Source organism: Propithecus coquereli, unplaced genomic scaffold (assembly GCF_000956105.1).
Source record: "Propithecus coquereli isolate 6110/MARCELLA unplaced genomic scaffold, Pcoq_1.0 Scaffold28, whole genome shotgun sequence".
In the NCBI taxonomy this organism is placed as follows: domain Eukaryota; kingdom Metazoa; phylum Chordata; class Mammalia; order Primates; family Indriidae; genus Propithecus; species Propithecus coquereli.
The window spans coordinates 12092393-12108944 of record NW_012148396.1 but is presented as its reverse complement, the minus strand read 5'-3'; the positions used below and the strand labels follow the sequence as shown (position 1 = coordinate 12108944).

Below are 16552 nucleotides of genomic sequence, written 5' to 3'. Positions count from 1 at the left end.
AGCAGTAGCCGGCCGGAGAGGCAGTGGGAGCGGCCACGGAGTCTAAGAACGAGTGAACTCCCCGCCCCCGGCCCCGCCCCCTCCCGGCTCTAGTCCCGCCCCTTCCGCTCTCCCCTCCCGGGGGTGTTAACTGTCCCTCCCCATCCCGGAAGCGTGTTCTTCTTCCACGTCGAAGGCGAAAAGGTCTTTTCTCGCGAGAGTTCCATTCGCCGGTGCCCAGATCGCGCGAGACAGCGGAGGGAGCAGAAGTGTGTGGCGCGCGCAGCGGCCGCGACGGACGCAAGATGGCGACGGCGACCATAGCTCTCGTAAGTGAGCGCCCCTGGCCACGGGCGGCCTTCAGCTGGCGGGAAGGGGTCGTCGGCCCGGCCCAGGCGTGGAGGGCCCCCGGAGTCGCGGCGGTTTTCCCCAGCCTGCGCAGACCGTCCCCCGCGGTCCTGGGTCGCGCGAGGCGGGGGCGGGGCGGGCGCGCGCCGATGGCCGGCCCTCGGCCGCAGCTTCCGGCCCGGGGACTCTAGTTTCCGGCGGGGTAGGCCGGCGGGGGCGTGGGGGCGCATGTCGGAGTCTCGGCGAGTTCGCGCTCTGCCCGGCCGACTCCAGCGAGCGGCCCCTCGGCCGAGCTGGGCGATAGGCGGGCGTCGCCGCCTTTCCTCTGCTGCCGGGGCTGTGCGTCGCAGTCCCGACAGAAGGCGGGGTCCTGGGGTGACGGCATTTGTTGGCTTGTCTTAGTGGGTCTCCGGGTCGGTGGGACCAAAAGGGGACGGGACCTGTAGAAAAGAACCCACGGCTCAGTGACGACGGGGTGGCCTTGGCTCCCTGCGCCCGCGGCCGTGAATCCTCTCTTCGCCGGTGTTTTACAGGGAAGTAGTTATCTCCATCCTGTTAATCCCCATTCAGGGAGAGAAGGACGTGCTCTCTCGTTACACGTTTTCTGAGCAATCGCTTTGTCCCAGGCTTTATGGGAGGGCTTTGGGGCACAGTGGGGAACGAAACAGAGGCAGCCTCTGTCTTGTTTACAGGTGTGGTAGGCACCATAAACCAGTTTCTACCCAAGATGTCACATGCACGGTCCCCGAGGGAGCTGTAATCAGTGTGGCGTGGGCACCCAAAGGAAGGAGCCCCTCCCTGCTCATTGCCCACCTCCCAGGGAGGGGGAGGGGCGCACAGCGAGTGACTAACATCTGTGCACATAGCACCTCCATGGTGAAGTCTCCCTTGCTTTTCTCCACACTTAGTTTATGGGACTTATCCCATAAGCCCTCTCCTCCCAGACGTTTCTCAGCCACAGTTCATCCCTTTATTACCTGCCATCCTCCCCCCAACCCACACTCACAGGAATGGGATAAGGTCTATTTGAGAAGACAACTTGGGCAGTTGGCTGGACGCTGGACTGATAGGGTCAGAGAGTATTCTTAAATTTCCATTGCCAGGCCCTGAGCTGGGGGCTGGACCCTGTTCCACTGGGGTGAAAACCAACTTCCAGAGGAGGGAGGTATTTGCACAAGATTCGTCAGCTTGTAAGGGGTAGCCCAGTGTGTGATTGTCAGGTCTGGCTAACTTTATCATGTCCTGTTTTGTCTTGAAGCCACAGGAGCAAGTGATTTTTGTGAGGAGAAAGCCAGAAAGAAAAGAGGTGAGGGTTGAGGACTTGGTGACTGTCCCTGGGCAGCAGTCAGAGAGTTGGTGGTGAAGGAGAGGGAGGCTCAGAGACAAGGATGAGACACTCAGGAAGATGGAGGAGAGTGGATGCTTCATGTCCCCAAGCCACGGCAGAGCAGTGCCCTGTGCTTTGGGGTTGTGGGTAAATTGGGGCTCAGGTCTGCTGTGGCACAGTGCCAGACAGCTGGTGTCATTGTTGAGGTGGACATGGGCAATAAATCTGACCCATGAAGCAGGGGTTTTCAGTAGCGGTGTTCCTTGCCATCCTAATCCTCTTGAGGTTAATACATGTGTTTTGATTATCAGGGCTCAGGCTTGCTGCAGCAGGCTCCAAGAGTGAGCTCTAGCCTGTGGTCTAACTCATTCTTCTTTTAATATTTTGAATGGAAAGACTTCTAGAAGGGTTGCCTGTTCCCCGCTGTTGCGGTTGACACAGGAGTGAGCCTGCTCCCTGTCTCATATTGCTTCAGCCCTTGTAGGAAGGCAAATGGAGCAGCTGACCTTGGCTGACTGTGGTCTGGTGGGGAGTGCAGGAGGGTGCAGAGGTGCCTCCTCTCATTCACGTTTGCCTCCTGCCTGGTAGCTGCAGAAACAGGCAGGCAGCCCCTTCCTGGCAAGGGTGCAGTCTCCTGGCCACACTGCTCCACTTGGACTCATTGCTCTGTTCTTCCCTTCTCTGACAGCCCGACCAGCTCCCACTTGGGGCCACCCCCTTGGGATTCTTCAGGCAGGAGGATTGGGACCCTCTCCCCTTCCCATGGATGCAGCCACTTTCCTCTGTGGGTCCCAGCCTGCAGTGTCATCTCACAGAGAGGCTCTCCCTGGCTGCCACGATCTCATATACCTCATAGTCACTCTCTTCTTGTCCCGTGCTTTATTTTATTCTTAGTACACTTTTAACTACAAGAGTCATACCAGGTGCTGGTCGGCACATTCTTTGTCAGCAGTTGCCCATGAGGCTCCTGAGAGAGCATCTTTCTCTCTCATCTTGTTTTTCCCGCATCTGCAGTGTCCAGGCAGCATGGAGCTTGGCCACACAGTAAGCAGCTTTGCACCACATGAAGGGAACTGAACAACAGATAGAAGGCAGCATCCTGCAGCCAACCCTTCTCTGAGAATCTGATGCTGGATGAGATTAGTGATACTAAAACTTGCTAGAACTTGGGCTTGCTTCCCACGGCTTAGGTACTTCACGGAGGGTGTTCTGCTAAATCTTCATGGCAGCCCTGGGAGACAGATCATCCCCCTCTGTAGCCGAGGAGCCCGAGGCCTAGAGACCTTGTGATCCTGCCCCAAGTTTCTTTCCTGTCTTCCAGTGAGAAGTGCTCCTCTGTGCTCTGGCTGTTGAGGTGTGGCAGAGCTGCACTGCCTGGTGCTGGGGGGCGTCCTGAGGGTGATGGCGCATAACTAGCTATGATGCCAAATGACCATTTCCTCCAGGGTCTAGTTAGCACGACACCCTAGTGGACTGACTTTTCCGACAAAATCTCTTCTGAGCTGTGTCTTGCTCTCAGCACTGTCCTGGCCCACGTGTTGGCTAGTGCAGTAATTTGGGCTGCAGGAAATTATGAAAGTGCTCCTGAGTTCGCCCTATTCACAAGTGTCTGGCTGGACCTTCCAAGATCTCTTGCTGTGGGCATTGAGAGGCAGCCTCTGCTCTGGGTGCGCTCACAGTGGGTTGGGCCCGTGTCAGAGGGGCCCCCTTCTCCTTTTGCTCTCTCTGCGGCACGGTTTCTAAGCAGCAGTGGGGCTGAGTTGGGTACAGCTGTGCTGGCAGCATGCAGAGTGACTTCAGTGTCCAGGTCCATTGCTGCTTTGTCTGGCACAGCTGGGCTTGTGCTGCTGTCTGTCCTCTGGGGGTCAGGGTACCTGAGACACGCGCTGGTGGCATCAGCCCAGCCGTTGGCTTTGTCTGTGCACATGGCTCCCAAGGTGGACACAACTGTCCCTCATGTCCTTAGACATGTGTAGGTGTTGTCCTTCAGTTGGGGGCAGAGTGAGTGCATTCTGCCCTCAGTCCCTGCTGTGCAGCCTCTGAGCGGGTAGAGTAGGTTTCAGGGCCCTTCAAAGTCCCCCCAGCCCCACAAAATTGCCTGCCTCCTGCCTGTGGCCTACCTCTGCCCTGCCACCCGACGAGGCCATGGCAGGCACTGCTCCTTCCTTTCATTCTTCTCTGGGTGTGGGTCCCTTGGAGTGCGGTGGGCCAGTTTCTCAGCTTCCCTCCTAGTAGGCTGCTCAGAGGCATCCTCACAAGGGACCTGGGGCTGGGCTTGGCCAGAGCCTGTGGAAGGCACTGGGAGGCATGCTGCTTCAGGAGAGGTGGGGGAGATAGCTGGCTGCTTACTTCACCCTCCCGCCCTCTGTGGGGGAGGGCGGCTTTCCCTGTCCTAGAGCAGGAAGAACACAGCTTATTCTCTTACCCTTTCTTCCCTGTCCCTTCCTCGGGTCCCGCTGGCAACTTGAGCCTTCCCCCGACTGCTCTGCTTCTTGCCGAGGCCCTGGGCAGCTGCAGGCGTGCTGGCAGATCTGAGGCATGGGCAGGGTGGGCTGGGTAGTGTTGGGAATGTTCAGGGGCCAAGCTGGAGCTGGTCCCTTCCTGTGCCCTGCCCAGCCTCCGTTGCTCACCCATGGGGAGCTCAGCCCTCAGCTTGGGAAGAGGAGAGGAGGTCTGGGAGGGTGGGGCTGTGCAACTGTCCGTTACAACACCTCCTTCCGCCTGCAGCAGGTCAATGGCCAGCAAGGAGGGGGGTCCGAGCCGGCGGCGGCGGCGGCAGCGGCAGTGGTGGCAGCGGGAGACAAATGGAAACCTCCACAGGTACCGACCTTAAGCCTCCTCTCCCTCAGGCCCGCCCGCCTGCCTGCCTGCCTGCCCACCCGCATGTCCCTGGGCCCAGAGAGGCCTGGCCGGGGGTGGGTCAGGAGGAGCCCCAGGGACTCTTTTCTGCTCTCTGGGCAAACAGCTGGTCGCAGGACCCTGGCTCAAACCCTGCACTGTCTTGCCCCTCCCACCTAGCCTCAGGGCCAGCCTCTGCTCTCTGTGTCCACCCTGCTTCAGGCACCAGGCAGGGCCGGGTGGGGGTGCTGGGGACTGGAGTTCGGCCAGTGTTCACTCCTAGCCATCAGCATTGTGCAGAAGGATGGCCCAATGTTCTAGGAATGTGTAGCGTTTTAAAAGCCAGAGATACAGATTTTCATTCAGATCTCTATGTTTAATTTAAATAAAACAACAAAACAATGTGTAAGTCAAAGCACAGGTCTGGTTAGGACTCGGCCCTTTGCATCTTTTCCTGGCCCCAGGCTCCAGGGTGGGTGCAGGTGCTCCTTGGCCTGTCTAGTCTCCTAGCCCTTGGGAGTGGGCCCCACTGGAAGTGGAGCTGAGCCTTGTCTCTGGGTGATCTGGTTCTTTGTTCTTCTCCATAGCAGTGCCCACCTCCAGAAGGTTCCAGTTGGGCCTCAATGAGGTGGCTTGGGGGCCTTTTCGGGCTGGGTCCTCCTCTTGATCCCCCCAGGCACACGGGGGTGGAACGGGGAGGTGGTATGCAGCCTGGATCCTGGGAAGTCGTGGGGACTGAAGCTCCCGGCCCTTGGCTGGCTGTCCAGCTGGCTCTTGGTTGGTGGGAGAAGGGCCTTTTGTTCACCAAGACAAAGAGGAGATTGAAAAGTTTCTAGGGGGCTGGAGGGGGATTGGCATTGATTACCATGGAGACAGCTGCTCTGAAGTTGCAGCCTCTGGCTCCTGGGCCCTCTCTCCCCCTGGGGAGGAATGGGATTGTGGCCAGCTGGGAGGGTGGAGAGGACAGGCCTAGTATGAGCCGGACTAGGGCACCTGGTCCCACTACAGCCAGCCTTTGACTGACCTTTGGGGCCTGCTTGGGGCCCTGGTTGCCTGTGGAGGGGCCCCCAGGGCTGCTTTCCCTTTGAACCTGTGCCAGAAACCCAGCACTGGGGCCAGCCAGGATGGGGGTTCTCAGGGTTTGGGTCAGCCGGCCCCTTCCTGCCTCCTTTATGTCTCTGTTCTTGCTCAGCGCTCCTATGCTGGGGACCTTCCTCTGTTCTCCATCATTCCTCTCAAGATTGCCTCTGGAAGTCTGGAAGGGGCTGGCTGGTGGTCTTTCTGAGCTGGCGTGCTCTGTCTGCCCACACCACAGGCTCTGTTAGGCCTGATAGCTGTGCTTCCCTCCCTGCTCACACACTATGTTCTTCCCTTTGCAAAAAGCATAGAAACGGATCAGAAGGGATATGAACATAATCCTAGTAGCATCAGCTTGGATCTGCAGCCAGCTGTGACTGCAGTCTAAGCACTTCTTGGTCCCCGGGCTTGCCTGGCTAGGATGCTGGCAGGTGTCCACTTCGGTTTCCCTATAGTTAGTCTGCTCCTGGCTTCTCCTCCCAGTGGGCTGAGCACAGCCTGTGCAGGAGTGTGGTAGGGGTGGGCTGGAGCCCCCTGTTGGGCTCTCCAGGAGGTGTGTGGTGTCTAAGGTTGGGGGAGGGGCACTGCCAGGAGGGAAGTCTTTTACCCACACTTGGGTGACTTTGGAAGTCCAGGGATGTCAAGTTTATATCCATGGCAGAGACCCAGAGAGGCCTGGGTGCCAGGCAGCCTGGAAGGAAGCACAGAGTCCCAGAACATCCAGAGAGCCTTGGCCTTTCTCTCTCTGCCTTGGAGGACAGTGGAGGCTGGCTGCCCTGTAGGGCATGGGATGGAGGCTCTGGGGTCAGGGCTGGGCCCCTCTCCTGCCACTGGCTGCCTATCTTGGTGGCTCTTGAGAAGGCCACTGTGGCCTGGGCCGCACAACTGCTCAAGTTTAGCCTGGGGCCCCCAGGGTACTTGCCTGCCTCAGTCTGTGTCCTACCCATGGGTCCTAGGGGAGACAGGGGCCTTGGCTGGGGACAACAATGTCAGAAGGGCAGATCCAAATCCAGGCCAGCCCTGGGTCTCCCTGGGAAGGGGCTGAGCCAGAGGCCATGTGCAGCTGTGGGAGAGACAGGTCGGGTGGGGTTTCTGTTGCCACATGAGGGAGGACTTGGGCTTGCTGCTTAATAATCCCCCGTTCCTCCCACCAGGGCACAGACTCTATCAAGATAGAGAATGGGCAGAGCACAGCCGCCAAGCTGGGGCTGCCTCCCCTGACGCCCGAGCAGCAGGAGGCCCTCCAGAAGGTGAGAGTGTACCTCCTGGGGCACTGCGGGTGGGGGCTGGTCAAGCTGGGGCCACGGAGGGGCAGGGGAAGGCCCATCTCCCCGCAGGCCGGGCCCCCAGCGCTCCTCACCACCGTCTCTCGCAGGCTAAGAAATACGCCATGGAGCAGAGCATCAAGAGCGTGCTGGTGAAGCAGACCATCGCGCACCAGCAGCAGCAGCTCACCAACCTGCAGGTGAGCCGCCCAGCCCCACCTCCTGCCACCGCCACCCCGGGGCTGGCTCTGCTGGAGGCCACCCCTCCCTGCCACCTCCACCATCTCGTCCTCCTCCTCGTCCTCTTCCTCCTCCTATGGCTGTGGCTGTCCCCAGAAGGTGTTATGGTTCTCAGATTCTCAAGGACTCATTCTTGGGACCCCCAGGGTCCTCCCTGAGGCACGAGTGGTCCAGCCTTTCCCAGCTGTTGCTTGTTAGAGCCCCTAAAGGCCCATGGCCCTTTCCCTGCCGCTTCTCTGTGGCTGTGCCCCTCCCCTTCTTGGTCTTCACACTGGTGCCTCCTCCACGCGCCCCCCCACCCTCGGTGTGCAGCCGATGGTGGCTGCATGTAGGGTGTGTTCCTCTCTGCCCCCACCCCTGCAGTGAGTCCAGACCACCTGGCATGGGGCCCAGGACTGAGGGGACAGTCAGGGGTGCCTCCACTGGACCCTGCTCTAGGTCCGTGGCTGGAGGCTTCACTATCTGCGTGGGAAGAGGCCAGTGTGAGGCCAGCAGGTTCCTGGGCCTCGAGCCTCCTGTCCCCGCCCAGCCCTCAGACATTCACGATGCTGGGAGCTGCTAGCCGTCCCTCCTCCTCCTCCTCCCTCCCTTCTGCCCCAGCTGGCCCAGCTGCAAAGGCTGCAGGGCAGGACACCTGGGTCTCTGAGGCCCCCCTGGGCAGGTGCTGGCAGCCAGTCAGCCGGCAGTGTGGGAAGGCAGGCAGGCCTCCCTGGCAGGGCGGGGACTCCGGGCCTTGCCGCTGTCTGCGTGAGGTGTTGACGAGCGGGAGACTGCTCGGCTCCAACAGACTGAACTCTGTCTTTACTGTCTTTCAGATGGCAGCAGTGACAATGGGCTTTGGAGATCCTCTCTCACCTTTGCAATCGGTCAATAGAAATGCTCACTTCTTCCGGGGCTCATGTCCTTAGTCAGGGCTAGAGGGGGGCAGTGCAGCCCACGCGCTGGGGACCTTGCTCCCCTAGCCGGCCCTGCCCGCCAGCTCTGGACGAGCGCAGCAGAGCGCCAGGCATGGCGGGGCCAGTGGTGTGGGCACCCACCCCGGGACCGCCCCTGGGGAGGCCTCCATCTGCTCTGAGGGCCCGCCTTAAAACTAACCGGCCAGGTAACTGCGGAGGGCAGCCGGCCAGGGCGGGGCACTGCCAGCACCAGGCCCGTCTGCATCCATGCCACCTGCACGCACGGGGTGTACCCACGGGCCTCCAGCTCCGTCAGTCTCCAGGCTGCCTGGGCTCTTGGGTTGGGGTCAGGCCTCTGAGGAGAGAGGGGTCCTAACTCATGGCCCCATCAGACCCTGGAGGGAGGATGGATGGATGGATGGGGTGGGGGCTGGGGGGACACCAGCAAGCGAGAGAGGGAAGGGCAAGGGCTTGGGCCTTTGGCCTGGCTGTCAGCTAGGGGAAGGTCACGCAGCCAGGGAGGAGGAGGCAGAGGCCGTTGGCTGTGCCCTGGCTGCGGTGGGCAGGAGTCTGGGGAAGGAGATGCCCCTCCCTTCCCCCCCAGAGGCAGGCTGAGGAGGAGGCCAGGCCCCAGTTGGGGGAGCCTGAGGGGAAGATGTGGCCCTTTTTCTGGAGACTTCTACTCAGCAGGGCCATCCCTGGGCATACTGCTGTTATGGGAAGACGCACCCACTGTCCTTTTTGGAAAGCGTCTGTCTGGAAGGGAGCCATCAACCCTCTGGGGAGCCCTGGGCTATGGGGAGATGAGGTCAGGGAGGGAGCTGTCTGCCTGCCTGTGGTTGGGGAGCCCACACTGATGAGCAGACGTGGCCCTGTCTTGGGGGAACTTAGACCTGAGGGACAGATCTGGTTTTATGTCTGGGGAGCCTGCTGTGAGAAGGGGACATGGTTCCACCTTTAAGGGTCCTTGGTCTGTGCGGGGAGTCTGAGGCCTCTTTGGGGGGTCCAGTTTGAGGAGAGAACAGTTTCATTTTCAAGGAATTCCTAGTTTGGGGGAAGATAGATATCCCACCTTGGGGAGTCCTATGCTTGGGGGAGATGTGGACCTTTTAGGCCCCTCTCTGAGGGTGGAGAAGGCTCTGCCTGTACTATGCCAGCTGATGTCTGAAGAAGGAAGCTGGTCTCTGGCCTATGGGACCTTTGTGAGATAGAGAGGCTCAGGCCCATGGTCTCCCTGCAGCCCACTGCATTTGGCTCTAGAACTCCCCTTCCTGGCATGTCTCTCCTGTGAGCTGGCAGGGGAGGGAACCCTGTCCCTGAGGATATGGGGAGGTCCCTCAGCACATACAGCTAAGCTCGTAACCAAGGCCCTGGACTTGCCGGGCCTGTCACCCTCCCCGGCTCCAGGGAGTCCTGGGGCTTCTCCTTTTAGGGTCTCTGCTACCTCGTGATGCCCGGGGGCCATCTCAGGAGATCTTGCCTGGGCCAGGTCTCTTGGCTGTGGCATGGGCTCCAGGCAGCTCTATTTTTGGAGAGGTTTCAGGGGACTAGGAGGGTGCAGAGCACTGAGTCCCTGCCTCAGTTGGCCCCACATGAGCAGCTGCTCCTCATTCTCTCTCCAGGGAGCCCCTGGCTGGGCTCCTGAGCTCCTCACCTGGGGTGTCTTCTGGGCAGTGGCTGCCCTGTCTTCTGCCCTCTCTTCTGGTCTCCAAACCAGTGGGTCCCTCCAGCTTGGACGGCTCCTCCTTCCCTCTTCGGTCGTAGCACTTGGCTGGGACAGTGGGAGGATCTCCCAGCCCAGCTGGGACACCTGGCCTCTGGACTGGGGGGTGGACTTGGCGAGAGGGCACATGGCCCTGCCTCCGGACCACTTGTCAGCTTTGCTGCCGCAGTCTGCCAAAGACCTGGACGGGCTGGGGTGCGTCTGCATCCTGCTGCTGGGCCTGGCCTTCCTTCCTGGGGCAGGGTCCTGCTGACCCCCACATCCAGACTGTAGGGGCCGAGCCTGCACCTGCTGCCGTGTGGGGAGCCCTCCCCACAGTGGAGCTGGGCGGGTGGACCAGTAGGGGAGTGGGCTGCCCAGCCTCCTGCCACCCCTGACTGGCCAGTGGTTCTTTCCCCCTCTGTCCTGCTACAGATGGCGGCTCAGCGGCAGCGGGCGCTGGCCATCATGTGCCGGGTATACGTCGGCTCCATCTACTACGAGCTGGGGGAGGACACCATTCGCCAGGCCTTTGCCCCCTTTGGCCCCATCAAGAGCATTGACATGTCTTGGGACTCTGTCACCATGAAGCACAAGGTGAGCAAGCTGGCTGCCTGCCTGCCCAGGGTTTGCGTCCCTCACTGGGCTCTCCCAGCCTAACAGATACGTCCCTGTGTCCAGGGCTTTGCTTTTGTAGAATACGAGGTCCCAGAAGCTGCGCAGCTGGCCTTGGAGCAGATGAATTCGGTGATGCTGGGGGGCAGGAACATCAAGGTGAGGGCAAGGGGCTGGGCCTTGGGTGTCTCTCCATCCCCTGCAGACCCACAAAGCAGCCCCTCTGCAGCAGCCGGACGTGGCTGGGCCTCGGCTGACAAGTGGCTGTTTCCCTGCTTTTCCCCAGGTGGGCAGGCCCAGCAACATCGGGCAGGCCCAGCCCATCATAGATCAGCTGGCTGAGGAGGCGCGGGCCTTCAATCGCATCTATGTGGCCTCTGTGCACCAGGACCTCTCAGATGATGACATCAAGAGTGTGTTTGAGGCCTTCGGCAAAATCAAGTCTTGCACACTAGCCCGGGACCCGACGACTGGCAAGCACAAGGGCTACGGCTTCATTGGTGAGCTTGGGGTGGCTGAGGCAGGGGAGGGGCTGCCCAATGCTGGGGGACTGGCCCTCCTCACTGCTGCTCCTGCCCTACAGAGTATGAGAAGGCCCAGTCGTCCCAAGATGCTGTGTCCTCCATGAACCTCTTTGACCTGGGTGGTCAGTACTTGCGGGTGGGCAAGGCTGTCACACCCCCCATGCCTCTGCTTACACCTGCCACGCCTGGAGGTCTCCCACCTGCTGCTGCTGTGGCTGCAGCTGCAGCCACAGCCAAGATTACTGCTCAGGTGAGGACTCAACACAGCTGGGTGGGCTTGAGAGTGGGTGGATGGGCTCCTGATCCTTTGGGGACTGGCTTTTTAAGTCGTCTTAAGTACTCAGACCAGGAGCTCAGTGTGGTAGCCTTTTGGATTGCAGGAAGCAGTGGCCGGAGCAGCGGTGCTGGGTACCCTGGCCACACCTGGACTGGTGTCCCCAGCACTGACCCTGGCCCAGCCCCTGGGGGCTTTGCCCCAGGCCGTCATGGCTGCCCAAGCTCCTGGAGTCATCACAGGTGAGTCTGAGTGGGTCCCTGCCCCCTCCTTTCCTGCCTTGTCATCTCCAGGCATGCTGCCTTCAGCTTCTGGGCCCTCTTGCTCCAGGCATCACTCTGAGATGAGGACAGCCATGGTTGACCAGCTGTCTGTTCCTGGGGAAGAGGGCTGGTGAGGGAGGGGGAAGGAGTGACTGCTGGACCTGGTTGGTTTTGCTGCAGGTGTGACCCCAGCTCGTCCTCCCATTCCGGTCACCATCCCGTCTGTGGGAGTGGTGAACCCCATCCTGGCCAGCCCTCCGACCCTGGGTCTTCTGGAGCCCAAGAAGGAGAAGGAAGAAGAGGAGCTGTTTCCCGAGTCAGAGCGGCCAGAGATGCTGAGCGAGCAGGAGCATATGAGCATCTCGGGCAGCAGCGCCCGCCACATGGTGATGCAGAAGCTGCTCCGAAAGCAGGAGGTGGGCAGCCAGGTCCTGATATGGTGGGGGGAGTGGGGGTGATCCAGCTAGGCCACAGCTCTCAGCTGTCCCCTCCACCACAGTCCACAGTGATGGTTCTCCGCAACATGGTGGACCCCAAGGACATCGATGACGACCTGGAGGGGGAGGTGACAGAGGAGTGTGGCAAGTTTGGTGCTGTCAACCGCGTCATCATCTACCAAGAGAAGCAGGGCGAGGAGGAGGACGCAGAAATCATTGTCAAGATCTTTGTGGAGTTTTCCATAGCCTCAGAGACTCATAAGGCCATCCAGGCCCTCAATGGGCGCTGGTTTGCTGGCCGCAAGGTGGTGGCTGAAGTGTATGACCAGGAGCGTTTTGATAACAGTGACCTTTCTGCGTGACCTTGGCCCCATTCCCCGGACTCGCACTTACTCCTTGTTTCCTTTGGGTTTTATAGTGATACAGTGGTGTCCTTGGGGCCAGGTGCCCTCTGCCCAGCCCAGCCTATAGTGTGCATAAAGGTGCAGATGCTGCTGGCCCTGAACGTCTTAGTCTGACATTGGTCCTGTGGGGCCCGGCGCGTGTGTGTGTCTGTGTGTGTCCATCCCTCCTGTAGTGGTGCAAGGCAAGGAGGCAGTGGTGGCTCCCACTGCCACACAGGAAGGGGGAGGGGTCTCCGGGTATGTGGAGGGAGGAAGGGTTGCCCCAGGTGGGGGACCAGCATATGACAGGACAATCTGAGAAGCTCCGCCAGGAAGTGCGTGGGAGTGGGCTTGCCGCCCTCCGCTGTGGCCTGCATGGGTGGCTGGAGGAGGCTGGTGCAGGGTCGCTCAAGTCCTGGGGCACAATCCCCTAGACGGAGTGTCGCTGCTGCAGCCGCTGTCATCGTGCCCTGGGGAGCCAGCCTTCCCAGGCTAGGAAACAGGTGGACGTCATCATGTCATGGGAGGAGGCTGCAAGTTGAAACGCGCGGCCTAGCGTCTTGGGACCCGTGCGAAACGAACGGAGGGCCGGGCCAGGCCGGAGTCGACTCCGACTCCCATGGGACTTTGCGCTCGGGATGGGAACCTGGCTTCCCGGCAGGCCGTGCGCCGGGCCGCTACGGATCCTCAGAGGCGCTGGTGCCGCGGGGCTTTCTGGGGGCTGTGGTTCCAGCGGCGAGGGCGGGACTCGGCTTCCCGGCGGGCTGCGCGGCGGCCGGGCGGTTGTCGGCGGGGCAGTCGGGCGGGCAGCGGCGGCGGTTCCGGCTGCGGCACAGCGGGCGGCCGGGCGGACGAACGGGCAGGCCGAGCTGAGCGGGGCCGGGAGGGATGCCGAGCCGCCGCCGCCGCTCCCCTGCCTTTCCCTGAGAGTCTGAGCACCGGCCCGGCCGCGCCCCCCGCCCAGGCCCGCAGTCCGAGCGTTCCGCGCGTTCCGAGCGCGGGCCGGGCCCAGCGCCGGCCCCCGGCTCAGTCCCGGGCGGCCCGCTCCCTGCCCGCGCCCCCTCCCGGGCCTGGCGCTCATGCGGGCCGAGCCCCGCCCCCCGGCCCCGAGCCCGCTGAGCGCCGCCGCCTGAGCCCGCGCCCGCCCGCCCGCACCATGCTCAAGTGCATCCCTCTGTGGCGTTGCAACCGGCACGTGGAGTCGGTGGACAAGCGGCACTGCTCGCTGCAGGCCGTGCCCGAGGAGATCTACCGTTACAGCCGCAGCCTGGAGGAGCTGCTGCTCGACGCCAACCAGCTGCGCGAGCTGCCCAAGGTGAGTGAGCGGCGCCCGCACCTGCGCCCCGACGGCGTGGGCCCAGCCCTCAGCCCCGTGATGGGCGAAGTCGGCTTGGGCGAGCCACCGGCAGCCTTTAGCCGGCCCTGCTGGTTTCTACTGGCCAGAGCCCCACCCTGGCCAGCCCCACCCTCTGCCCCCCCGCCCCCACCAGACGCCTCGGCTGGCACCTGGTAGTAGCGGTCATCAGGTTCCTGCCTGGGGAAGGGGTAGTCGTTGAACCTAGAGAAGGAGCTTCAGAGTGAGACTGTGGGGCTTCGGGGAGGTGGGTGGGATCAGGGTGGAAGGTGGGCCCGCGATGGCTGGTAGACACTCACTTGCTGGGCTGCTCTGAAGGTGGGGAGCTTGGCCTGCTCCCCTGGCTGCTCTCCTCTTTCTGAGTGCAGGAGTGGGGTGGAGGAGCCCTCTTGAGGTGCCCAGCTCTGTGCAGCTGGCTGTACGTGTGCTTTTCTTTGCTTTTGGTCTTTCTGGTGAGTTGCTTTTCCTTTCTCCAAGGCCACTCCAGAGAGACTAGAGAAAGCAGGTTATAAGATGCATCCCTTTTGTGAAGACAGGGTGCTGAGTAGTCTGATGCCTGGGATTTATGTTTTGTAAAGGCTGTGGCCCCACGTGGGCTTGGCTGACATCCCTGTCCACTATGATCACTTACAAGTTTCACATTCCTTCTCTGCACACAGCACCACATGTGTCTGTGACACTTTGCTATTTTTGTTACTGGTTTTTTGGTAATTGTTTGCTGAGTTCTGACCTTGGGCCCAAGCCAGGCTCCTTGCTGGCTGCAGTAGCAGGAACCAGCATGGCCCCTGGAGGGCTCTTCTACGGGGCAGACACAGCAGTTCGGGGTGGGTGAAGTCCTGAGTTGACACTGGGCAGAGAATCCTTGTCCAGGAACAGGGAGGCTGCTTTTCAGCTGGAGGCAGGCAGTACAGCAGTAACAGGAAGCACAGATAAGGTTTCAGGTTGGGAGCTGGGTGCTGCAGGTGTGTGCGCTGTGTGTTTCCTTGCTTTCCTTGAAACGGTGTTGTCATGGCTGGACCTCAGGACCATGCGTGCCCTGGAACAGGCAGAGGCCCAGGGACCCGTGACTGAGCCCCTGTGTCCAGGAGCTCTTCTCTGTTTTGGAGGGACCCCTGGTACAGAGCCTGTCTCCCCTTCCCACATCCCCTCCCCACAGCCCTTCTTCCGGCTGCTGAACCTACGGAAGCTGGGCCTGAGTGACAACGAGATCCAGCGGTTGCCTCCTGAGGTGGCTAACTTCATGCAGCTGGTGGAGTTGGACGTGTCCCGGAATGGTGGGGACCCTGGGTGGGACCGGGGTGGAGCCTGAGGCACGCCTGGTGGGGCTAGAAGCCTCCTGGAAGCCACGGGCATCTCTCCACTGTGATCGTCTGTCACAGACATCCCCGAGATACCCGAGAGCATCAAGTTCTGCAAGGCTCTGGAGATAGCGGACTTCAGCGGCAATCCCCTGTCCAGGTGGGTGGCAGCCTGTGGTAGGGGTTGACAGTGGGCTGTAGAAGTTCTGCGGCCCTGGTCTGGTGTCTGAAGTTCTCTGTTTACTCCTGCCCAGGCTCCCTGATGGCTTCACTCAGCTACGCAGCTTGGCTCACCTGGCCCTGAATGATGTGTCCCTGCAGGCACTGCCTGGGGACGTGGGAAAGTGAGTGTCCTCTTGGGTGCCCTCTTGGGCAGGGAGAGGGGCTTGGGTTGGCCTTGCCCCTGCCTTGCTCAGGCCCCTGGTTTGTCTTTCAGCCTCGCCAACCTGGTGACCTTGGAGCTCAGGGAGAACCTACTCAAGTCCTTGCCGGGGTGAGTGTGCTGGGGCGGAGCTGCCACCTGGGGGCCTGGGGCTTATGGCCCTACCACAACTCTGTTTCCTCTACAGGTCCTTGTCGTTTCTGGTCAAGCTGGAACAGCTGGATCTGGGAGGCAACGATCTGGAAGTGCTGGTGCGGGTGGGGGCGGGGCACAGGGCGGGGCCTGTGGGTGGGCCGTCCTGGGCAGGACAGAGCAGAAGTGTCTGCTGGACACTCCCTCCCTGTTGCTTCTTACAGCCTGACACTCTGGGGGCTCTGCCTAACCTTCGGGAGCTGTGGCTGGACCGGAACCAGCTGTCGGCGCTGCCCCCGGTGAGTGAGGGTGGGGCAGACCTCCCACCTGGTGCCCATCCGCTCTCTGACCCTCTGCCTGCCCTCAGGAGCTTGGGAACCTGCGGCGCCTGGTATGCCTAGATGTGTCGGAAAACCGGCTGGAAGAGCTGCCGGCGGAACTTGGCGGGCTGGTGCTTCTCACTGACCTACTGCTCTCCCAGAACCTGCTGCAGCGGCTACCTGATGGCATTGGTCAGTGCACCCGGAGGAGTGTGGGGCGGGCTGCACACAGAGCCTGGCACTGGGAGGAACATGGAGGCCTGGACACCCTTGTCGGGTGGCTTTGTGTGATGGTGGATCAAGTTGCTATTGGAGAGTGAGGCGAGGCCCTTGACTTCGCCAGGCTCAAGGAGGGGCAGTCAGGCCGAGGTCTGAGTGGGCATCAAGTCCACCAGAGGTGGGTGGGTGGGCGGAGCCAGTGGGGGAGCCCGGTATGTTTCTGCAGGGAGATGAGGTAGGTGGGGCTGGGTTAGGTTTATGGGGGAAGGTAGGAGGCGCAGGTCCTCTAGAAGAGAGGTGATGGTTGGAGGGGCACAGGGAGGGCTGTGGCCGTCCTGAAGGCCTATCTGCTGTGAGGGTGGGTTGGCACTCTCGTGTGCTCTCAGCCCCACTCGGCTCCGTTACTGTGTCCCCCCCAACACCAGGTCAGCTGAAGCAGCTGTCTATCCTGAAGGTGGACCAGAACCGGCTGTGCGAGGTGCCCGAGGCCATTGGGGACTGCGAGAACCTCTCTGAGCTGATCCTTACGGAGAACCTGCTCACGGTGGGTCCCAGCCCTAGAGACATTAGGCCTGGCAGGAGCTGGTTTCGGAGTTAGCTCGGGAGGCAGAGGAGAAGGGGGATGTCGGGGCATGTAGATCAAAGGTGGGGGTGCCAGCGTGTAGCTTGGCGCCTGCGG

The 16552-nt window shown here is 61.3% G+C and overlaps 2 protein-coding genes across 12 annotated transcripts in view; both read left to right on the top strand.

Moving 5' to 3' along the window:
• The first annotated feature begins 207 nt into the window (after nt 1–207).
• Nucleotides 208–12290, top strand: PUF60 (poly-U binding splicing factor 60KDa). Of its 8 annotated transcripts, XM_012648111.1 has the most exons (13): nt 222–308; nt 1586–1633; nt 4382–4474; nt 6724–6819; nt 6945–7034; nt 7890–7940; nt 10108–10269; nt 10354–10446; nt 10574–10787; nt 10871–11061; nt 11192–11327; nt 11529–11764; nt 11848–12290. In XM_012648111.1, the coding sequence occupies exons 1-13, from the start codon at nt 285–287 to the stop codon at nt 12145–12147; spliced, it is 1734 nt and encodes a 577-aa protein (XP_012503565.1). In that variant the 5' UTR covers nt 222–284; the 3' UTR covers nt 12148–12290. The 8 variants fall into 8 exon arrangements, with proteins under 8 accessions (XP_012503567.1, XP_012503566.1, XP_012503571.1 ...); XM_012648113.1 differs by lacking the exon at nt 1586–1633 and having other exon boundaries at nt 208–308; nt 4385–4474; XM_012648112.1 differs by lacking the exon at nt 1586–1633 and having other exon boundaries at nt 208–308.
• A 1020-nt stretch (nt 12291–13310) lies between these two features.
• The window catches only part of SCRIB (scribbled planar cell polarity protein), a 23303-nt gene continuing 20061 nt past the window's right edge, over nt 13311–16552 (top strand). For all 4 annotated transcript variants that reach the window (XM_012648108.1, XM_012648109.1, XM_012648110.1 and 1 more), the window contains exons 1-9: nt 13311–13483; nt 14679–14796; nt 14902–14980; nt 15075–15164; nt 15257–15313; nt 15390–15453; nt 15559–15633; nt 15702–15846; nt 16299–16417. In XM_012648108.1, coding sequence (XP_012503562.1) covers nt 13325–13483; nt 14679–14796; nt 14902–14980; nt 15075–15164; nt 15257–15313; nt 15390–15453; nt 15559–15633; nt 15702–15846; nt 16299–16417 — 906 coding nt within the window. In that variant the 5' untranslated portion in view covers nt 13311–13324. The remainder of the gene's footprint in view (nt 13484–14678; nt 14797–14901; nt 14981–15074; nt 15165–15256; nt 15314–15389; nt 15454–15558; nt 15634–15701; nt 15847–16298; nt 16418–16552) is intronic.